Source organism: Dasypus novemcinctus, chromosome 11, assembly GCF_030445035.2.
Source record: "Dasypus novemcinctus isolate mDasNov1 chromosome 11, mDasNov1.1.hap2, whole genome shotgun sequence".
Taxonomy (NCBI): Eukaryota; Metazoa; Chordata; class Mammalia; order Cingulata; family Dasypodidae; genus Dasypus; species Dasypus novemcinctus.
In genome coordinates, this window is record NC_080683.1 from 40,605,137 (window position 1) to 40,629,934 (window position 24,798).

A 24,798-nucleotide genomic window follows, 5' to 3' on the forward strand; every position below is an offset into this window, starting at 1 on the left:
AATGTTTTTTGCAGCTGCTGGCTCTCTCTTGAAGGTGGACTACTCTACGCTTTTGTTGGACCTGCAGCCGCTGTTGTCCTGGTAAACACAAAAATCGATTACTTTGTTATTTTAGCAAAGAAAAAATGATTTGTTCCAATTCAAGCCAGGTGACAGTTTTGGTTGTATTGTTTTTGCTGTGCAGAAATTTCAAAGTTCAGTGGACTATTTAATTTGAATATCAATTCCTGTTAAGTCATTTAATACTGTGAAATAATCTTGTGAATACTGAAGAATATTAAACTTCAGAGTAATTCTTCGTACAGTAATTTATGAAAAAGTTTGAGTTCACTTGAATAAATTCTTTCTCTTTAATGTGTAGAATGTCATTTAATATCATTTCACATTTACACTCCTCTGAACAATTTACATAGTTCTTAATAGGAAGATAACTTGAAGGCTCCAGCTAAAAATTTTCTAACCATACGTCAGAGTTTTCTACCCCTTGGTGCTACTGACATTTTGGACTGAATATTTCCTTGTTGCAGGGGGCTGTCCTGCGCATGGTGGGATGTTTAGTAGCTTTCCTGGCCACTGCTTACCGCCCAGTAAACCCCCAGGTTGTGGCAATCAAAAATGTCTCTAGGCATTGCCCAATGTCCCCTGAGGGTTAAAATCATACCTGCTTGAGAAGGTTAGGCGTAGGGGTTTAAATTTTTTCTTCATGTAATCACAGAGATATTCCTTAACCTTTAAAATTATGTTACCATATAACATTTCCTACCTACTTGTCTTTGCCTCTCTGAATTTATTGATAACCAATCTTTCTTATCCCATGAATCTTTGGAAATAGAGGAGGAAAGAAATGATCTGAATTAAATACAAAGATCCATATCACTATTCAATTAGATTTCTAATTAGAAAATTACTTTTTGGTGCCTTGACTGATTCCTTCAATAAGTTGGAAACATCTTTCATAATAACTCCATGTAACTTTTTCTTCCTTTTGTGTTTGTTCTTCCTCCTCTAAACTGTAGCATGAAGCAGGAATTATCCATGGTACATAAGAAAAATAAAATCTAGGCAGTAGTGTTAGAAAAGAGCATACAGAAATCGGAGGTATTAGACACAATTTGTCTTCTGCATTGAATTTTTATTTAATCAATTGAATTATTTCCTTCAAGTACTAAGCTAATATGCATCTAACTCTGAAATGAAAAAAAGAACAAAGAATACATGTATAATTGAAATATGAAAGTAAGGTCTTTGAAGTGGAGATGAATTCCCTCATGTTTAAGTAGTAGATTAATAGAATCCATGGAATACATTTTTTTTTTCTTAGTTCAAATAATTAGAAGTCTGAAAAAGAGTAAGTCTTTCTCTTTATTAAATGGTATCATGTCAGGAAGCAAACTATGAAGAATGACACTTTTTTAAAAAAGATTTATTTATTTATTATTTATTTCTCTCATCTTCCCCCCACCCCCCCACCCCCAGTAGTCTGCTCTCTGTGTCCATTTGCTGTGTGTTCTTCTGTGACTGCTTCTATCCTTATCAGTGGCACCAGGAATCTGTGTTTCTTTTTGTTGCATCATCTTGTGTCAGCTCTCCACGTGTGTGGTGCCATTCTTGGGTAGGCTGCATTTTCTTTCATGCTGGGCGGCTCTCCTTATGGGGTGCACACCTTGTGCGTGGGGCTTCCCTATGCGAGGGACACCCTTGTGTGGCTCAGCACTCCTTGTGCACATCAGCACTGTGCATGGGCCAGCTCCACACAGGTCAAGGAGGCCCGGGGTTTGAACCGCGGACCTCCCATGTGGTAGGCGGATGCCCTATCCATTGGGATTGTCCTTATACAACAGTTACAGAGATTTCACCTATATATTTCATCTGGCCAGGGTGTATTGAAGGCAGTAGTTTTTTTTTTTTTCTTTCCTCTTAACTAGTTATCCTGCTTAATTTAAAACAGATGTATATGAACTAATAGTTTCAATGTAAAGGTTTCATATTTGCCCTGGGGCTCACCAAGATTCTGTTTCCCAGGGATCACGAAGGGTAAGGGATGAGGACGACAAAAAGAAGGATGTATTTTTCAATGGTTATTTTGGTTTCAGCATTGGATGGAATTACTTTATCATTAGTAGGTTAGAAAACCATGGGACCTCATTATTACAAGCTGCTACAAATAGATCACAGCTATCTTTACAGCTTTCTGCAATTTCATTTGAGAAAGAAAAATGTGCAATTTCATTTCACCAGTACTATGCAAAAGACCTTTTAAGTGAGAGCAAGTGAATCTTAGAAAAAATCATGTGTTCAGTACAGTACCTTGAGTGTCCATTTCTTAAAGGCTTTCTCTTTTGCCTGGAAAAAAATAGTGTATAAAAATGCACCCTCACCCACCCACCCCCACAGGTGATACTAGCCCCACAGCATGAGGAATTTAGGCATCCCATCCTCCCTGCTGGGGCAATGTCACATCTTTAGTACCTTTGGCTTCCAGGGCTCACCCTAGCCTCACACTCTAAGAATCTTTTGGCGCTCAGTCATAGAGTAAAAATCATTTAGCCAAATGATTTTATTCAAAAGTGACTCAGAAAGAGAGAAGAATGCCAGTTTGGCATAGCATGGTACAATTTAAAAGTTAGGCAATTAAATGCTAATTTCCCCTGTGTTAACTGCAAAGCCTAGAAATTAACTATACTTAAACTTTTAGAATAACACACCACTATTCAGTTGATCCATATTCCTTTATGTACTTATAAAATATTTGAGGAATGCTTCATGTCACTACTATTGTGAGCTTATGATTTTTTGGTGGTTATACATTGGTAAAAGATTTTTTTTTTTCAAGAAAAACAGGGACCTGATTCCCTCCAATTTCATTGAAAGGTCAACCTTTGTTTCTGTTTGACAGGTCAACATGGTGATTGGCATTTTGGTATTTAATAAACTTGTTTCCAGAGATGGGATCCTAGATAAAAAGCTCAAACACAGAGCCGGGTAAGCTGCAATTGGTGGATTTTGAAGGTTCTTTACCAGTAAATCCCATACTCCAATTCCAGTTCATCATTGATTACATTTTGACTGTGTCTTGAATTTTGTTCTTGATATACCGATGTGTCTGTAGATTCGGCCGTTCAAAAATATTCAATGTACTATTCTTAAGTAAAGTGACCAAAATCTAAAAATAATAAAAGAGACCATTAAGAAAATCTAGGTTGATTTGTGCATATGGCCTACTTATAAAGCAAGAAGATTAAATATTAAGGCTAAACTTAAAATAGTAGCCCTCAGGTAAGGGTTTTCAAAGCTTTCCTAGTTTTGGTCACACAGGACAGGAAGGTAGATTGAATACAATGCAGGCATGTGACAGAACAGAAAGGGGACAAGCAAACCTAAATAGGGTGAAATGACTGTATTTTCAATGATTTATTGATTATTGTATATATCAGCAAAGTTCTTCACTTTAATCACTTATCAAGCACTATTCTTGTATATTTTCATTCTTTATGACGTTTTGACTATACCTTGCTAGCAAGAGTCATTCAAATTTTTGCTTGCATATTTTAACCACATTACAAAATATAGAAAAAATTTTAGAAAAACATCTCCCTTAATTTTGTTACTGTAATATCATCAAGTCTAATGACTTAATGAAGACATTTCATATGCAGATTGATGACAACTTTTAAAGGTTATATTGTCACCTCATATACCAATTTGTAAAAACTTGAATGAAATATTAATGGTCATTTGGTATCTTTTCCTATAAAAAGTTCATAGCTTTCTTCTTTCTGTTAAATCGTACCTTAGTTCAAAACTCACCTTGCAATTATTCTTCTCTTTTCTTTAATAATTTATGTTACTATTTGATAACTGTAATATATGATCACCTACTGGTGAAAATTTTAAAAGACCTTTGTGTTTTTATAATTTATATAATGATTTATAGAATGAAATAGTCTGGGAATTTTTCCCCCTAGTAAAGGACTAAGTCTGTGACCCTAAATACAAGAATTTGGTACCATTCATCTCAAACATTAGTACTGCAATTGTTTGATTTAAAAAAAAAACACATTGAAGAGTCTTTCCTGGGGCAGGAGGTATCACTTGCCATTTAGGATAGATATTTTTCACTTCAGATGCGTTACCATAAAATCCTCAAATAGACTTGCTTCAATTTAGTACAGAAACTGAGCTTTCTATATATTTGGAATGACACTTTCATGCCATTACTCATTAGACTGCTGAAATGGTCTGAGTTGCAGTAATAACTTTTTCAGTTATTTCTTTTCAGATTAATCATGTAAGAATAACTGATCATACAGTGCACAGGGTATAAAATCACAGCTCTGGTCATACAGGTGTAAACTTGTATAAGTTTTATTCTTTTAAGTTCTTGGGGTTTTAATAGTTAGGATAAAGCTTTGAAATCAAACAAAGCCACACTCAATATCAATTTACTAGCTGTGTGTTTTGGGGCATGATACTTAATTTTTTTCTGACTCTGTTTCCTTACTTTTTAAATGGGGGTAACAACTCTTACCTCATATAGTTTATGAAGCACCTTGTTTATAAAGCCATTCATTAGAAGTTCTAGCAAGTAGCAAGCACTCACTCAACCAATGACTATTCTTATGATCAATGAAATGAGGAGGACACACCAGATAGGTTGTTTTCAGGGGTACCTGCCTCTATATCAATCAAGGGTCCATGAGTCCACCATTCATGACATTGAGTGCAGATAAAAAGAGATCAGAAGGAGTACTATGCTGAGGATTTATTAAATGCACAGTCAGTATTTTTCTTGTTTAATTATTTTATATGTAATGTCTGGCTTGATCCACACAGGTCTTTGCAAAAAATATAAGTTTAGGAGAAATAACAATATTGTCATATTATTAATTTGGAAATTATCCGTTTTAAGCTATGCATTAACAAAGACAATTCTTAAACCTTTAATTCTAAAAGTAAGATGGCTCATTATCACAGTAGAAAGCGCATCAATCTCACAGTTCTAAAAGTATTCTTAGAAGTTACGTATGCTTCACTGGCATAACTGAGTCAAACAGTGTTTTTCTGATCCAAAGGCCATTGCTGAAGAAACAGAAATGTTGTTAATATTTATTATAAAAGCAGAATGTTGGTTACTGTCAAAGTAGAAGACACTATTAACAAATTACTGGCTCTAGATTTTTGCTTTTTCCCCCCAGATTTCTATTATGTAAATGCTATATTTAGCTTAATAGACTGAGCTTTGCTTTCTATTCCAGGGTGTGAATGAAGGGAATTTTTTAGAAAATAAGGGTAGTTAAGGCTAATATTAGTGCACAGAGAAGTGAGGACAGTTATAAGGAAGACTTCAATGAATTACAAATAATAAGAATTAACTAAAGAAACATTGAGCAGGAGTCTAATTGATTGACTTAAATCATCTCTGGTATTGTAGAAATTGACCATTTCTGGTTTTTCAAATATATATAGAAAGAGTTTCTTTTGAAACTGTTTATTATTTAGAGTTCGGTAAGGTGCCAAGAAGTTTCTTCTCCCATTTTCTCTGTCCCTTTGTTCTCATTTTTACTTTTGTAGTCAATTATTAGAAACTGCCAGGCATATAGTTTGTGTTCAATAAATATTTATAAAGGATTGACTTAATTAATATTTAATAGATAATACAGTAGCTTAACAAATTTCATAACACTCAAACTAGATTAAATTCTTTTGACACGTAAAACATATATATACCACAAGGAGATTTATTGCAAATATCAACACATATAAAATGGTCATTGGAAAAGTCAGAAAACAAGATAAAATAGCATGTGTCTTTTTTGAACATCTTAAATGGAAAATTTAATTTACTCTCATTTTCTACAATGGACCTTTCTTGTCTACTGTTTTCTTATCTACCTGAAATTAAGGAAACTAATTTAACAGGATCCTTTATAAAACTCTCAGGAGAGTTTTCCAAGGAAGGTTACATTTTCTGTCCAGGGAAGTTTGCACAGTATAATAACAAGTCTACCAGACAAAAAAGATATATTTTTTTTTTCCTAAAGAAAAGAAAATTGGAAAGGGAACTACAGACTGGAGACTTTAAGGCTCATAGTAACTGCAGGAATAGACAGAACTATCTGGAGAGGCTGTTGTAAAATGATCCGTGTTCCTACCCTGGCCCTGGTGGGTATTCAGTGTATTTAAAGTTATAGGCAATTCAATTATTTTTTAACTGTTAGCACTTCTTATTTTATAAATGCAAAAATTCCTCTATAACAAAAAATATTTTATTTTTCATTGCAGTAACTCAATTTAGCATGAAATCTTAGAATATATGTTCTTTATATTATATTAATTTTAATAGTGGTCATGCAAAGTAGGAAAAAGTATTATATCTGTCTAGGTAACCTATCTTTCCTCTGCTCAATTGATATCTAATCATGAGAAATCCAAGGGTGTATAATCAGTTTGCATTAAGCATGGTTTTCAACAGTCAGCTTTGGCTAAGGGCACTATATACAGGCCTTTTAGTTAGTCTCAGAATAATTTCAGATAAAGAGCTGTGAGTATTTTGAATACTGGTTTACAATTTATTTTCAGAAAAACCCATATTTAGATTAAATTAAAGTTTTTCAGGGTCAAACTCCTTGCTTACATTGTGCACTTAAAATTGTTTTCGTTTTGTGAGTGTGTGTTTGTTTGTTCGTTTTAAAATTAATCCTGAGCATTTCAATCTTGTTTCAGAGCCTAGAGCCAAATTATCCTAAAATAATCAAAGATAGTTGTGTCCAAAGCACAGATGCCAACTAGCCTATATTTTGTGAAAAAGGAAACAATAAATAAGACATGCCTCTTGAATATTAACCCAATGGGACTTAACAAGATCGAAATATTAATATATATAAATATGTATACATATATTAGTTAAGTCAGTGATGCTCAACTCTGCTTTTTCATAAGTATAATTAATGAAGCTTAGATGTCTGGGTCCCATTGAATTACAGTATTTGAGTTGAGGCCAGTTATGCAGCCAGTGTGGAGGTACCTCTTTGAGAGTTGTTTCTAACACATTTGGCATGGCCATTGAGACATTCATGAACTAAAGGAGGTAGACTATTGGTTACATATTATTTTGAAACATATTATTTTGGACATATGTGACTGGTAATATGCCCTCGGTTAGAGCAGTAAAGTAAATGATTTAGTATGATATTCCCAACACCGACACCCAAGTCTGAAAGCTTTAATTTTTTCTCACGACCTGTACTGATCAATCTACTTATTTAATAGCTCTTAGACTTATTACCTCATCCAAGCACCTTTCACAAATGAGAATGTTATTTAAAAGAAACCTAAATCCTCAATTATGAACGTCTTACAATTCTCTCTCTCTTCTGCTATTTTTTTATACACATAGTTATGCAACTTCTATATTATATTATAGGAAACCTACAGGAAAAACTTATCTTCTAGACATAATCGCTATTTAGGGATGGAAAAGAGAAACACACCACAAAATATTACTTTAAGGTGTTTTGAATTTTGATTCATGCAATTTCTTTTTTATTTTCCTAAGAGTATCATGTTCTAATGAACCAGTCATTTTCAGGGGATTATTTTCTGAAGTAGAATATATAAAATTTTCTAAATAGTGTGACTTTACTTCCGTGATGCAGTAAACTGAATCTGAATTAGGTGAATCTGACTTTATCTGCAAAATCCTCATAACACAATAGAGCATATAAATGCTGTGAGATTGGCATTTATCTCAAAAGATTCAAAAAAGATATTTATTATGTTAAATGTGTTGTATTAAAATAGAGAACAATCACCCTTTTTATTATCAACTAATAATTCATCAAATTTCATCACCCCTTATATTCAGATCATCCTAAAATATATTTAATACATTGATGTTATAAGATATTTTCAAAATATTAGTCTGTTGAAGTAGAAGCTACATCTTCCATAAATGAAAACTCTTAAAATATCTATCTTCTTATATTAAACTTCTGAAAAATATGTTTACGTTTCAGAAGGTTTTAACTGATACTGTGTACCTTCTGAAATTGCAATGAAAATTCCTGAAGCTAGGAGTCTTGATATGTTTGATTATTAGAGGTCTGAATAAAGGGTTTTCACCGTATGTCTATACAAGCCCATGCTTATGTTTAACTCAATGTAATAAGCAACTTTGATCTGTAGACACAAGGGCCATCTATGGTCTAAATGACAGAAATATGTTTCCCATGCAACAAAGGCCCATATTGTTAAAAAGTAAATGTTGCAAAATATGTAGTATAAATGCATCTTTAAAACAGCCTAAAGCATTCATCTTTGATAAGTATACTTATTTTCTGCATGAAATCGTATTTAAAAGCTAACTTGCAGCAGCACTTTTTTTTTGGTGACAATTCAACATTTTGTTCTTTTTGTGGGTGTTCTGTTTGTTTGCAGTCAGATGAGTGAGCCTCATAGCGGTTTGACGCTCAAATGTGCCAAGTGTGGAGTAGTTTCAACAACAGCTTTGTCAGCCACCACCGCCAGTAACGCCATGTTAGTCCCAATCATTTACATCTTCTTGTTACAATTCTTTTACAGTGCATGTAAGAAAATGCTATGATTGAAAAAAGTTGTAATTGCTAATACTAGACTAAGAACATATTTTAAAATATTTATAATTGTCAACTGCCTTTCTAACTATTGTGGGCTAATCTATTAAAAAATAAGTAAAACTCTCAAATGTTATATGCTTTGTGGTGTCCAAGTTAATGAAATGGCCTTGGTGCCACACATAAAATTGCTTTGTTGAATGGGGGTTCAGTTATTGCCTGGGTGTGACATGCAGCTACGTAATGTTCCTTTCTCTGATTTCAACAGGGCATCTCTTTGGAGCTCCTGTGTGGTGCTGCCGCTTCTGGCTCTGACATGGATGTCTGCAGTTCTGGCTATGACAGATAAACGCTCCATCTTGTTTCAAATACTGTTCGCTGTGTTTGATTCATTGCAAGGCTTTGTTATTGTCATGGTCCACTGCATTCTTCGGAGGGAGGTAAGAAGTATTCTTGTGTGGGAAGGTCTCTTTCTTGCTAACAAGTGTGATGTATGTTTATATGTATATATTTTAATATTATGATCTTCAGATTAAAATTGACCTTCTGTAAAGGAGTCAGTGCTGAAGGAATCCAAGCTAAAGGGAAGCTTTAAGGCATAGTTCAAAAGGAACCTTGGGACTCTGAGCATTACAGATTAAAACAGATGAGACTACACAAGGGAGAACACAGCTCCATGTGCCGAGAATCAGGGAGCGTGGATTCAAGAGAGATTATAATGGAGTGATTGGTGTATTCTATTAGAAAAACTGGTGACTAAGAGAATAGGGTGGTACATTTTTTAATGGTATAATTTAAAGAATAATATAATGATAGTTCTTAAACCCATTTCCTAACTTGTGCTTCTACACACAGCATATCCTCATTCTTTATACTTAATTAGTTTCATTTTAGATAGAACATGTTGAAGACTAATGAACAGTTCTTTTGTTTCTAAACGAAATTATGGCAAAGTATACAAAAGTTTAATGATGTTAATACAGATATTTATGTTCAGAACATAAGAATAAATGTATATACGGGCAAGTAGACAGTATTTGTCCCAAAGAACTGTAGACCTATAATCTACATATAATCTAAATAAATTGCATGCATTTCTCAGATTGTATTTGAGGTTTATTGTCAACAGTGAGGGAAGGAAAAAGTCATCTTTCATACTAAACTGTGCCAGCCCTATCCAGAATAGTGATAGATTTCAGACTTGAATTGTTTAGAAATAAATTATTACTTTCCAACCTGTGGGAAAATTACTCTGAGTGGTTATAGCACTGCCACAGTACTTACAAGGTTTATTTTAGCATTTACTCTGTGGATGAGTAGTGATTAGAACTCAAGACATTGCGCCTTGCTGGTGGTTTTGAGAGAACATTATACTCTGTTATTTCATATTTTCTAGCTTGTATGAGAACTTTATTATCTGATGTGCACATTGCAAAAAGATACATATACATATGAGTACACGCCACATAGTTTTAAAGTGATGTGTCAAGTAACCAAAGGCCTGTAGCTGGCTTGCTAGGTGGAGAGAACAGTATTTCTGACAACTTCAATTAAATACAGATGTCAGCAATGTGTCCTAAAACATTATATGATGAAAAGCAATGAAAATAGATGAAGAGTGAATTCACATTGCAAAGGGATTTGGGGGTATGTCATCATTTTAAATCTCTGATTTGGCTTACAGGTGCAAAGTCTTACTAGTCCCTCATCACAGATTTCTACCTAGAATGTCAGGAATAAAAACCTTCCAAGTACTAAATTCTTTATATACCAAGTTAGGGATTGAATCATGTCCCCCACCAAAATCATGTTCAGATCTAACCCCTGGCCCTGTGGGTGTGGACTCATTTATAAATAGGACCTTTGAAGATGTTACTATTTAAGAGGTGCCCAAAATGATGAGGCTGGATCTTTATCCAATATGCTGCAGTCCTTATAAGCAAAAGAAATTGGATATGGAAAGAGAGGTCACAGGGAGCAGCCAGAAGCCAGAAGTCAAAGGAACCTGGAGGAGAAAGGAGAAGACATTGCCATGTGTATATGACAGAAAGTCAAGGAAAGCCAAAGACAGCTGGCCAGACAGAAGAGACCAGTTCTGGAGGAGGCAAACTTTCTAGCCTCTGAAACTGTAGCCCATAAATCCCTGTTGTTAAATCAACCTATTGTATGGTATTTGTTTTAGCAGCTAAGAAACTAATACATCAAGATGAATAAAAGTCAAAAGAAAATTGAATAGTAATTTAGGATTATATTCTTCTCCAACCATATGTATCTTGAGGCTCTTCTATATTAAAATTATCTTAAATGTATTTCAGAAACAAAATTGTTCTTAGTAAGTAGACATACAATGCCTTATTGGTTAACAATTAGGAATGGGTTTTAAGCAAAATATGTGATATACCTACGCTCAGTTTTAAAAGACACTAATACCCCATATGTTAAAGAGTAGAAAAAGAGGGAAAGTGCCCTTCTCTAAATAAGTCTCTCCTTTTCTTCAGAAATAAGCTTTCCAGATTACCTTTAGCTATGGTAAAATATGCAGGTTTTTAAGTGGCAGATATTATTATAATGGCTTATTATCAAATTTTTTTCTGCTTACATGAAAAATATTTGGTAAAAAATATATATATTTCCATCAGAACTTGTCCATACTTGCTAATTAGTCTATTAACTGTCAGTCATGATATAAGGATAAATAATCAAACCATGTAATTGCTTCTGCTAAAGTAGGTGTTATAAATATGTTTTCTCTCTTAATGGGGAATAAATATGTGGATATTGGCTCTGTTATTATTGCATTATAAATGATTAGTTCAAATTGAATAATTTTATAGCTCATAAATTAATAGCAGAGTGTCAGAACTCCCTGTAGTCCCAACACTGAAATGACATTTGCATCGATGCTTAAAAATATCCTATAACATTTCTATAAATACACAGAGCAGATTTCAGGTATAGAGCAAATCTCTTTCAGAATTCCTTAAAGGAAGTTATTATTGAAAAACCTAAAGAACTTTGTTTAAAAGAGTTTTTCAGATCCCAAGACCACATCATAAGGAGGCCTGTCGTTCTCTCAGAAATTCTTTTGACCTTCTAAATGTATATAACCTGAAACTACTAATGAGTCTACCTCTAATTATTTGTTATCTCATTGCCCTAACATTAACATAGTTTGAGAGAATAATTCTGAAACATCTTTCCATATCCTCTATGTCTCCTGTGAACAAAGTTCTATAAAAATATGCAAAAGAAAAATGGAATACATAGCTACTTGTCAACTATTGGGTAATGACTCATATCTCTTAATCTACTTGATAATCTGATAGTAGATCTGGGAATATAGGTTTATCTCTGCTGATATTTCACTTTAAAACATTTCCTTCATGGTATCTCAAGATAATTCACATAGATTTTTCTTTCTTAAATATGTATAAGCAATTTAAGAAATATTTTTTATATAGAGATAGGTTGATACATCTATACATATTGCTATTTCTAATGTATTTTTGGCATGGACTCACCGAATTTAGTAGAGTTTAGTCTTTAACGATTTTTCCCAGTGTGAAATCAAAAGTCTTTACACATATTTAGTTTTGCAAACTTACTATGAAGAAGGTGGAAATACACAAGGGGGTAATATAATATAGCCTTACAGGTTAAGAAGGAGAAAATAAAAGATATACCATGGCATTTTACATGTAATGTGAATGGGACATAGCTTGTTTTATAAGTGTCATCAGGTCCAATTTTAAAACTAAAATCATATCGAATCAGGGGTGAAGGGAGAAATGATCAGTCTGATAATGCCAACTATCTTCCACTTAAAAAAAATGAACCAAAGTAATTATTTAGATAACAATATGTTGTGATCGCCAGAGATGGCTTCTTAATAATTAAATTTCATAATGTTTTAATTTCATAAAATATAAAAAATTCATAAAATATGAAAATACAATTTCTTCTTCTGGAGCGTCTTTCTCTTTTGAAGTGCTGTAAGAAATGGCTCTAAAAGATGTGAAAAGAAAAAAGGAAATAAGAATGAAAAAAGAATTAAACCATCTGATTTATCATATTATTTTCAGCCACAAAACCCAGCTCTTAGACTCTAATATGTATAATACCTAATAAAATAGAGTCTAGGAAAACACATACAGATTCTTCCTTCATTTTTCCATGATTTGTTGATTAGAATTCATTTGGATTAAGCAGATAGCAACATATACTATTTACTATTCCACATTGCTATGGAAATTCTAAACTACCCCAGAGTTATGAAACCTTTGAAATAGTTACTGTTGCTAGGATACCCTTTCTTGGTGCCTGCACATTCTTCTCATCTGTTTCTGGCTGTGCCTGGTTCTAAAACAATCTTACAGTTCCATGTTAGAGGGGGAAAATAACAGGATTGTGATACCAAGTAAGCCACAGTATAACCCTTTCACTAAATGGAAGGAAAAAAAGAAAGTGCTACAATGCATAATTTTGTTGTTATCAGTGTGTGAGGATCCTGTGGCTGTTCTGTAAGAGTCAGAGGTAACAGGGCCAGACTCCCTTTGTATCTTTCCCAAGCACTGGCAGGAGGTCTGGGCTGCACCAGATGAGGTCCCCAAAATCTTCCTCCAAACCTGGCAAAAGCAATTTTGTAGCAAAGTGCTTAAAATATTCATGAACAATTTTCCTTGCTTGCTTTCTTTTCCTATTTTCCCTTTCCTTCCTTTCTTCTTTCTTCCACTCCCCTTTACCTATTTTTTGGTCAGTTTCCCATTAAGTCTCATTTTTCCATAAAGAATGCAGATAAATAGAATTATTTCCAAACATACAGCAGTGAATATGCACCTCAGACAAGCATCCTTGCTTATCTGTCTAATCTAAAACCACATTTTCCCCAAATAAGCCATTTTAAAAAATAAATCAAGCCAGTAGTAATGAAATAACTAGACAGCAATTTGAAAAGGCCCATACTGTGTCTAATATAGTTCAGATGAAGAATTGTGTGAATCTCAAGCTCGCTATTCCCAAGGAAATCAGATATGGCCCGTTAGTATGCAAGAACATATTTGTGCCCTCCCTTAATGAGAAGTTGGGCAGAGGTTTCAATTGGTCTTAGAAAACGAAGCAATGGGTGTTAGGAGACTTCAGAACTTAACAGGGCCCTAAGATAAAAATGGGGTTGGAGGATAACAGAAATGAGGGTTTCAGGCACAGGAAGATGCGAAAGTTGCAGTAGGACAGATGGTTTCCATGGAACCGTGCCTCTGGTGAATGGTAGACGGTTTGATTCCTCTCTGGGTTCACATAGAGCCCATGCAGGTGTAAAGCGATGTGATCATGGAGACATGAGTGATTTTTTTACAGTGGCCATGACTGCAACACCGAGAAGATAACAATTTTCAAATGACAACCTTCAAGGGCATAGCACTGATTAAGTGGCATTTCAGAGTTTTCTGGTCAGTGTTATCAGTGGGTATGATAAGAAGTCTCTGTGGGTTGTATCATGAAGAAATTTAGGTAGATTCTAGAGAGTGAACAAGTGGCCCTGGTTGGGGAGGGCCAAGGTATCGATCCTAATACTTTTAAGGTACTCAGAAGGTGTGTATGTACAAGATTTAAAGAGGATGATGGTAGGTTTTTACTATCTTTGTCGGGTTGAGTTGGAGGTTCAGAAAAAAAAAGTACATTTAATGATTTTTTTGTTTGTTCATTTTGATTTTAATAGAATGTGTATCCCAAAGTGGGAGAATGGCTAAAGGTAGCGGCAAAGCTAGATATTATTGATAAAGAGAGAGGGGGGAATACAAAGACTACCTTTAAACAGAGACATGGGGCATACCCTAAGCAAGGCAAAAGAACAATTTATTCATATTCTTAGGTACTTTTTCCAGAAATCACCAGCCTGACTTCATCCAATAGCCAAAGTGTTTCTTAGGCAAGGAACATAACCCTTGCCTCTCCTTCCAGATTGGGTTTTTCTGATTAGAGCTTAATTGCAATTATGTCATGAATATTTCTATCAGTCAGTCTTAATCTACACATGTGGTTCTCCAAGTCCATGTAGAGGTTTAAGAGGTTAACAAGATCATTGTATTGATTGAGTAAGATGATAGAAATGAACAAATTCAGAGGGGTAGAGTTTATGATGGAGACTGGTCAACTCTGGCATATCTGCCCAGTATATCCAACAGCCAACTGTGACCTGCTATTACCCAAAATTCTTCTACAGGAGCCTCATACCTCCCTCCCAGCTGTTCCTCACTCTGGGTAGTGGCATGGTTGCTTCTGCCCCATAATCGGAAGGGGAACCTATGGATGCACAAGTCCTATCTCCATCTCATTCAGATCCACAGAGTTCCCTCTTTCAATATTGTTAAACTGGTCTCAGGAAGTTAAATATGTCTGGAATAACAATTTAAAACTAATGTCTATGTCATCACCTCTTATATTTTTGTTAATCATAAAAGATGGATGATTATGGTATAACAACTTCATTTTTGACCAGTTTGTGATTAATTGTTTTAGCTCGATCCTTCATTTAAATTTCTTATTCTTTGTTCATCAAGGCAGTGAGGGCAGAAGGAGAGTGGTGTGATGCAAAGGAGGCTAGCTTTCAAGACTAGTGGCCCACTGCCATCTCTACCACTTATTTTGAGCAAATCTTAAGCTCTCTAAGCTCCAGGGTCCTCATCTACGACACTGGGATAATGCCTGCCTCAAAGAGGATGGCCTGAGGCTGAAATGAAATTTCATATGTGAAGCCACAGGCCATGATGTCTGGCAAATAATTTCCTTTCCTTCCTTTCTTATTTGCATGCCAAATAAATGCTGCTACATTATATTCAGATCATGTATGTGAAAAGTGGTCTAGAGAAGCTTATATAACCCTAAAACTCTGATTCAAAAAAGTTATTTGAAGATAAAAAATCTACAACAATTTTAGAGAGTAAGTAATAATTTCAAGTTTTGGAGGATTCCAAAAAAAGTCATAAGGAACAAAATGTGGGCCCGTATTTTTCCTTCATTGCATAGCAAATGACAAACGTTTAAATGTTTTATTTTCTTTGACACCAGAGAAGTCAGGTAACATTTTAGTAATACGATATCATTAATGTTGCTTATGTTGAAAAGCATAATACATGTGAGATTGAGAAGAGTCTTACTCATTCTTTTTAAAGAGCAAATTATATCAAATTTAATATAATTAAAAAGAGCTAAGATATTTGTTCAAATATGAAAGAATAGTAGGACTAAGATTCAGAAAAAGCAGAACACACGAGAAATTCTCTACTCCCACCAAAGATAACAATCTCAAACAATTATAAGTATGCAACTTATTTCCTTTCCTGGCTTCAACTGATTATGTGGAATAGGAAGTCAAGAAGAATAACTGGAGGCAAATCTGTCTCTTAAAAGGTGAAGATTTGGGGTTTGAGTTGCTCCATAGCTAAACACAGGGTGCATTTCAAACTGTGCAGCTCTTTCTTGTGAGGTGTTTCTAAATTGCAACGCTGCCAAACATTCCTCGGTGCTCTTCCTGAGCAATCTCTAAATTTGGCACCAACTTTCACAGTGAAACTCTGCCAGCTGCCTTCGGAAAGAGGACCAATGGAGAAGCTCTGAAGCTCTCTGCTTGCTGCTGCTGTGACTAACCGAATGGCTCTCTCTGTGGGGGAGTGACAGGAGCAAGACACACCCCTGCAAACCTCTTTGAACTCTTGTCTCATCCAAGAATCCATCCACAATAAGAAAGGCTTATAGCTTTTTTTCATGAGTTTTTAGAGCAGTGCCCAGCAGGAACCAGTCAGGACAACTTAGGTTGCATCTTAGTTGGATACTTTCAGAACAACCTTGATAGTTTTTGTTCTCACCTTACCTTATTTTTGAAGATGTTTTTCTTGCTATTCTTTTCTCATTTCACAACATAACATCAGGTTTCCTTAAAGTTTAAAAATGGGTAATTTTGCAAGAACTCAGAGTTACAATGATTTTAATTTCTAAAAGTAAATTAAGTGCTACCTAAAATAATTGACTTATTCTCTACAAATAGTAAGTCAGCTTAAAGAACTTCAATAGCAAACATTTGAATTTCTTAAATAATTGTTTTTCTTAAGTCTTAATTACAAGGCAAGGAAGATGCCAAGACTGTTGTCCTGTGTTGTAAAAATGACTAGTGGGGCAGGATGTTTTAATTTTTGGATGGGATGAACCAGATCTAGATTCTGTTTTGCTTCATTTTGGTTTCTTTATGCTTTCTCCTTGTCCAGGATTAAGGTCCTTATAGGCTTACTTTTTAAAAAATACCAGTTGTTCTTCATCAGTATTATTCACATTGATTCACCAAAGACAAAAGTCTATTTGTTTACCTAATAGAAAATTCATTTAAACATCAAAATCTTTCCAAATAGCTGCAGATTCATTTTCTAGGTATTGTCTTACCTGAGGCACTCTCTTCTGTCAGAAGTGCTTCAGAGGTAATCACCGGACATTGTAAATCCTCACAGGGCCTACATGATGGAATAGAGGAGAGTATGGGCCATGATGTGAACCAATGTATATGAGGTGCAGAGGTGCCCAAAGATGTACTTACCAAATCCAATGGATGTGTCATGATGATGGGAACGAGTGTTGTTGGGGGGGGGGGAGAGGGGGGGTGGGGGGGTGGGGTTGAATGGGACCTCACATATATATTTTTAATGTAATATTATTACAAAGTCAATAAAAAATAAAAAAATTAAACAAACAAACAAAAAAAAAAAAAAAAAAAAAGAAGTAATAGGCAGTGTGAAATCTAGTCTAATCATTTTTTTCTGGCAGTGTTGAACAAATATTTAAGGTTAATTCATCTAGATAGCCCCTATGCATTTTTAGGATTTTTAAAATCATATGGAAGCATTTATAATCACATGGAATTTCTATTGCCAATCTTTCCAAATTAGAGCCACTAAAGTGTCAGGGAATCTAACATTTAGATTATGACATTTATTTACCCATAAAAAATGACCTTGAATTTCCTGGAGAATTTCTATTCTTTTCTCTTTTATGTTTCTTCTGAGCAGCTTTGACTGATTCATGAAGATGACATCATTCTCCCGTCTAGAAATGCCCTTAGATCATTGTCATATTTGGAAGTTTAGTAATTTAAGCTATTGATTTTGTGTATATGTTCTGAAGAAAGTTAGGTTTCTTTTACACTTCCTTCAAGCAATCAGAGAGTGGATTTGGAAGAAGAATTTGCAAAAGTTGCTTCTCCATATTTCATTGTCAGCCCAAAATATCATGACAACCATACTTTGAACGTCTGAAAATAAGAGTGTGGTTAGTGAAGACCTGTTAAATTAATATTTGGTATGACCAAGTGCCACCTTTCATACATTATATATGCTAGTATTTAGAAAAAGATTTGGAAAAAAAAACCCTTCATGTGACAAGCTTCTGGAAGGCACTAGTTCTATCACATTGTTTATCTTCCTTTATAATTGTGCTTCTTTGTCAGTTGCCCCAGGGCACAAATAGAAAATTAACCTGTACCTACTTTTCTGACATTGATTCTTTTAATTTTTCTTAGTGGTGTCCCCAGTTCATATTTCTGCATGATAGAAAAAGTAATGATCTTGCAAACACTATATTCATTAGCATTTTTAATTCTTAATGTGCTATCTTATAACCTATAGCTATGCCTTTGTAACCTAAGATGGAGGAGCCTGAAAGCATTCACATCTAGAGTGTAAATTTTTTCTGATAGTGTCTTCTTCACAGGGAGAATCTGGATTATTTTAGTCCTAAATATTTATCCAGTTCTTCAGGAAAAGATGATAAGGCTAAATTTCACTGATGGTGTAACTTTTATTGAAATGTATGAAAGAGGATATAAGAAATCATTCTTTTTTTTCAAGGAAATCCTGGGTTTAGAAATATTAGAATCATAGAATACAAGAGAGTTCAGAAAACATTAAGTGCATTCTTTCACTGCCTTATTTCACAGCTGTAATTGTCATATCACCTGGATTAAACCCTCAGGTGGATAAATGAAAATGCAAGTGGACAAAGATCTCATTAGTGGATTGGTTGGACAGGACTCTGTGGTGATGACTAAATTCTATATTACTTCTAAATCCTGCAATTTGGGAAAGAGGCACTAATGACTCTGAAAAAGGGAAGAAAATTAGGAGGAAACAATAAACAACTTAACAGGCCCCCCCTTTTTTTTTTCTGGCCAACATATCAATGATACACATCTCACCTCAAAATGGTGATGGGGATTTTTATATCAGGGTTTTTCAAAAAGAAAGGTAATTATTTTGGCAGTCTCTATAATGTTGCTTCATTTTAATAGGGGAAATGTAACATTTCTATGCTTTTTTAATTCAATAAAACAGATTACAATAAATGAGAAAGGGAATATCAATAATGTGAAGTAGGAAAAACAAGGTATTAGTAAAATGATCTTATCACTGACTTGAAAAAAGTAGTTCCTTGTAAAGATATCTACCAACAGCTTCTTAGGAGCCTAATGAGCCCCAGAAAGTGGAATGAACATGTTAATTCTGAGGTATCATATTATCAGAATATCTATTAATTGCCTTGTATATTTGCTAATCAACTATTCATGGCTGTTGATTTGCTTTTTAATAAAGGATTTTATGTTATTTAACAGTTCCTTGTGATATGCTTGTTCTTTACTCAGACTCCAATTGTGAATGGATATTAAGAAAGTTTGGCTTTGCAAAGTGACCTTATTTTCCCCAATCAACCAGAAACAGAGCTTTTTTATTTTCCTTTTGCTTAATTTTGTTTTGTTTATATATCAGAACACAAAACACTGCAGGCAGACGAGATATTCTCCCCAAAGAGCCCTTACGTAAGTCATAAAAAGAAAATCCCGAATCAATTCCAGTTAAAAGAACATAGAGTAATCTCATTTTTCACAATACTTAAAGCTGTTCTGAAGATTATACCATAACAAATAGTAAATCCCCCATGAAAGACACACATATTGTTTGTAACAGTAGAAATAAATCTGCCTTCAGGCGAGAATTATTAGTGTTGAGCCAGATACAGCCGCTTTGATAGTAAAGGAGTTCCCAGCACTTCCCTCTATAGATTATGGCAAGTGATAAATTTCCTTGTCATAGCACAAAGTCCACATAATACTGGTATTTGTATTATGAAGTAAACAAAATGAATATTGGATCATCAGAGCAGTGATAATTCCTTTCTCATAGTTGATTGCTAATATAGACAGTATCTGATCATTATCAAGACAAAAAAAAGTGTATGTCTTTTCTTTCATAGGTTCAGGATGCATTTAGATGCCGATTGAGAAACTGTCAGGATCCAATCAATGCTGATTCTTCAAGTTCTTTTCCTAATGGGCATGCTCAAATCATGGTGAGCTTTTATTTTCCCTTTGATTGTTAACTAAGTTGTGATTTTGCAAAGGAATAAACTAATGACTTTAGTACCAAAGTCCCAATTTGAATGAGTTTGGCTTCAGTTCATTAAAAGGCTCGTAGAAATCTGACACCAGGTAAGTATTTCATCTGGATTTCTTGGGAGTCCAGGATCTATATTGGCCCCTGGGGTGTGGAGTATGGGGATCCTATGCAATATAGCAGAGCATTTTCATCCTTGCACACAAATGAGGATAAAGATTCATTGACTTTCTGTCAAGTCAGATACCTGTAAATTCAAGATAATTTGATTAGTAAAAGTCACTCGGGGTGTTAATTTAATGATGGTTCTATGCCTTATCATTACAGACAGATTTTGAAAAGGATGTAGACATTGCTTGCCGATCAGGTAAGAATATTTGGATTCTGAAAACATAATTGTTAGGGATGTTATATTATTTCTATGAATTTTTATTTTTGAAAAAATTCTGTGGTTTACACATCACATATTCATATAGATGGGTAAATAGAATCTTTCAGTGGGAAACATAGCAGAAATATTTGTGTTTTGTGTGTGTGTGTTTGTGTGCATGTGCAGAGAAAGAACAAGAGAGAGAGGGATGAACAGAGAGAATTAAACTCACAGTGATTAAGGTGGGAACAACTGTGGCAGAGCAGGAAAACAACAATTTGGAGATGGAGACTCTCATTCCATCAATTATTGCTGTCTGGTGTAAGGCCGGGCAATTTAGCTGCTCTGTGCCTCAGTTTCATCATCTATGAAATATGGGCTGTTATTAGGATGAAATAGAAGTATTATTTATATTTATATGTGCCTGCATTGTGTGTGTATGAGTTGTTGTTACTTTATTGTTAGAGGGGTCTAGGGGAGACTGTGCCACATTTCCTGCTTTAAATCCCATCGACAGTGTCCTCACAGTTGTCCACTTGCCTGTGGCTAAACCCTCACCAGAGAAAATGGCTCAGGAGTTTTAAAAGAGACTATGTGTAACATTTTTTGTATAGTCCCAGTTGTGGGAAAATGCTCCATTATATTGGGGCAGAATTTACTTATTTTACCTTTTTGATAAAATGGTTTTATTGCTGCCTTCTGGAACGAGTGGATCTTTATGTCATCTTAAAGATGACAATGCTCCAAATATTTGGAAGCAATTATTCTTATATTGCCCAATCAAGTCTTTTTTCCCCAGACTAAACAAACGATGTTTCATCATTCCTTCCTCATTTCATCCTCTCAGACCTGTTGCCCCAGACACTCTGTTTTATCAATAATTTTAAATTATAGTTCCCAAAGGCATACACACTTACCCAACATTCATCTGGTTAGTACAAGTCCAGTATTCATCACAGTTGGCTCTTTATTCATATTAATGTTATCTACATTTGCATCTGATTTCATAGCTGCTGTTATGGCCTAGCTGTCATTGAATTTATGGTCAACTAAAACCCCTAAGATTTTTCATAGGAGCTGTTAGGGTTTCTCTGATGTTTTCTAAGAATTTTATTTAGAATTTCATTAAACCAAATAATTTCAAATATATGCTTTTTAATATTTTTCATGTGTAATTTCTCCTGGCAACCACAATTTATTATGGATCTATTATTTTAAGAGGTTTGGAAAGAACTTTTTAAAACGGAATTATTCCACTCTTTCATATAATAGATAAATACAAAAAGTCACAAAACAAAGAGACCTAACACAATAACTAGATTCAGTATTTATGAAGATAAAATATACTAGATGAATGATGTTGTTTTGAGAAATTTTTAAAGGCTCTTTCTAATAGGTTGTAATGGGGAAAGATATTCATAATCTATTTTTCAACCTCTGTTTAAAGCATAAAAGTTATGATTCTCTTTGAAAATTGGATAATAATGGGTGAAATTCAATATATCTGCAACTTTTTATGAGGAGACAATAAACCAAATATTTATCCATGCCTAATTAAAATTTAAATAGCAGTTGCCTGCTTGTAATAGGGTAGGATTTGGAGCACATGCTGAGCTAAACACCCACAGTGCTATTCTGTGTTCTTTCATAGACCAGAGTTACCAAGACTATTTCTTCAGAATTTTATTTTTGTATACTTCAAAACTGACAGTTTTTCACAGCTAACCATGATTTGAGTCATTCTGTTTCTCCTGGCCATAAAACACAGCTTTCTTTTTATGTAGAGGATAAAAAAACACACACACACACACACACAAAAAAAAAAAAAACCCCAATATATATTTTAATAAAGAATTCTGAAGTCTTTTGTTAATCAGTTTGTTTTTGTTTGGTTTACTTTGTGTTTTCATTTTATTCCCTCTTGTACCACAAGTTATTATGCACTTTTAATTTCTTTTTCTAAATCACTATTTTTCAGGCTTAAACTGGAAGGGAAGTTTCAGAGGTTCATACCTTTTTTTTTGCTTAAACTCAGCTGGCAATTGTAATACCTCCTCAGGAATATTTGAGCATATGGATTTGTCTTGTTAAAAACTCTTTTTTTTTTGACTGGAACTGAAATGTTAAATACTCTTGAACCTTTTATCTACCTTAACCATATGGACTTCAATAGATAAATGTTCATTAATTTTCAAAATGCATATGTTTTTAGAGATTTCTGATGGAGTAGAATGAAGTTCTCATTGATTACCTCCTTTAAGATGAATTTATTTTTATTAAAGTAGTTGTGGGTTTACAGAAAAATCATGCATAAAATATAGGCTACCCATATATATCCTGTTATTAACACCTTGCATTAATATAGTATATTTGTTACAATTGATGAAAGCACATTTTTATAATTGTACTACTAACTCTAATCCATTGTTTACTTTAGGATTCACTGTGTTGTACAGTTCCATGGATTTTTAAAAAATTTTTATTCTGGTAACATATATACAACCTAAAATTTTCCCCCTTTTAACCACATTTGAATATATAATTCAGTGCTATTAATTGTGTTCACAATGTTGTGCTACAATCACCATCTCATTACCAAAACTTTCCCATCACCCCAAATAGAAGCTCTATATAATTTAATCTGTAACCCTTTTTCCCTACACCATCCTTTCCTCTAGTAATCTATATTCTAGATTCTGACTCTATGAGTTTGCTCATTCAAATTATTTCATATCAATGAGATCACACAGTATTTGTCATTTTGTGTCTGGCTCATTGCCCTCAACATGATGCCTTCAGGATTCTTCCATGTTGTCTTATGTACCAGAACTTCATTCCTTCTACCAGCTGAATGATACTCCATTATATGTATACCAAAAAAAATTTTAATGAATAAGACTAGTAGAATACTTTAGGGGGAAAGCCTGTAAGAGAATGTTACAGTTGAATGAATACATCGATAGTATTACAAAAGCCCTTTGGAATAGATTGTTGGAGAGATCTTCCCTGGTAATCTACTTTTCCCCTGAAAAGTTATGTAGATTGTTTAAGAGCAGGGCACTGAGGTAGTTGAAAGGCCATTCAGCAACTTTCAGGTATGTTTTAGCTGTGGGCTACCTGATATCTATGAATATATATCGGATCCATAAAGAGTGATTGAGTCACCTGGGTCTAGTTTTGGGACCATGTACGAACAAATATGTAACTTTTTAAACGTTTTTGTTTTTTTTTTTTGTCAAAGAAGAAAGTCAATAGATACAATAATGAAAAATAATAAGAATACATTAATTTCCTTTTATGGTCTTTTATATTCCAATTCACAGTTCTGCATAAGGATATTGGCCCTTGCCGAGCAGCAACGATAACAGGAACACTCTCTAGGATTTCTCTAAATGATGACGAAGAAGAAAAGGGGACAAACCCGGAAGGGCTAAGCTATTCCACACTGCCTGGAAATGTCATTTCCAAGGTCATCATCCAGCAACCCACAGGTCTGCACATGCCCATGGGTATGAATGAGCTGAGCAATCAATGTTTAAAAAAAGAGAACAGTGAATTGCGGAGAACTGTGTATTTATGTACAGATGATAACTTGAGAGGGGCTGACATGGACATAGTCCATCCTCAAGAGAGAATGATGGAAAGTGACTATATTGTGATGCCCAGAAGTTCTGTAAATACCCAGCCATCAATGAAAGAGGAAAGCAAAATGAATATTGGCATGGAAACCTTGCCACACGAAAGGCTATTGCACTACAAAGTGAATCCTGAATTCAACATGAATCCCCCTGTAATGGACCAGTTCAATATGAACTTAGATCAACATCTTGCACCCCAGGAACATATGCAGAATTTGCCCTTTGAGCCTCGCACAGCTGTGAAGAATTTCATGGCTTCTGAGCTGGATGATAATGCAGGGCTATCAAGAAGTGAAACTGGATCAACAATATCAATGAGTTCCTTAGAGGTGAGCAACAGAAGAAGAACCAGTTCCTTGGTATTTGAAATAAATATAGATTGACTCACATGACACTGGGTGTTGGGAGAAAAGATTCACATGAGCTTTTGTAGTTATAGACCATATTGGAATTTTCGACATGTTGACATTAAGATTCTGGGCATATGGTTTTTCCAGTGATATATCAGCAACCCCTTATCTAAGAGGATGCTAAAAATGGAGACCTCTACATTTAAAAAAAAAAAAGAAAGTATCACTCATAATTCTGTCAAAATGGGAATTAATTAAAACACACATTACAAACAGAAGATTTTTTTGTGTTTCTCGTACCAGAGGTCCTTTTGGTATGCAAACTAGTTATTGGATGGCATTATAAATCTTAGATGAGATCTGAATTTTCTGTGAGGGCTGCCATTAAAATAGCAAAATGTGAATCTTTCTCAGAGTTTCACT

At 34.4% G+C, this 24,798-nt stretch overlaps 1 protein-coding gene across 8 annotated transcripts in view; it reads left to right on the forward strand.

The window, feature by feature from the left end:
* Positions 1-24,798, forward strand: part of ADGRB3 (adhesion G protein-coupled receptor B3) — a 735,954-nt gene that overhangs the window by 684,892 nt on the left and 26,264 nt on the right. For 4 of the 8 annotated variants that reach the window (XM_023592015.3, XM_004469489.3, XM_058306937.1 and 1 more), the window contains 7 exons: positions 15-81; positions 2,897-2,982; positions 8,437-8,535; positions 8,860-9,031; positions 19,878-19,973; positions 20,345-20,384; positions 23,711-24,354. In XM_023592015.3, coding sequence (XP_023447783.1) covers positions 15-81; positions 2,897-2,982; positions 8,437-8,535; positions 8,860-9,031; positions 19,878-19,973; positions 20,345-20,384; positions 23,711-24,354 — 1,204 coding nt within the window. The remainder of the gene's footprint in view (positions 1-14; positions 82-2,896; positions 2,983-8,436; positions 8,536-8,859; positions 9,032-19,877; positions 19,974-20,344; positions 20,385-23,710; positions 24,355-24,798) is intronic. The other 4 variants (XM_058306936.1, XM_058306939.1, XM_058306935.1 and 1 more) reach the window with 1 other exon arrangement.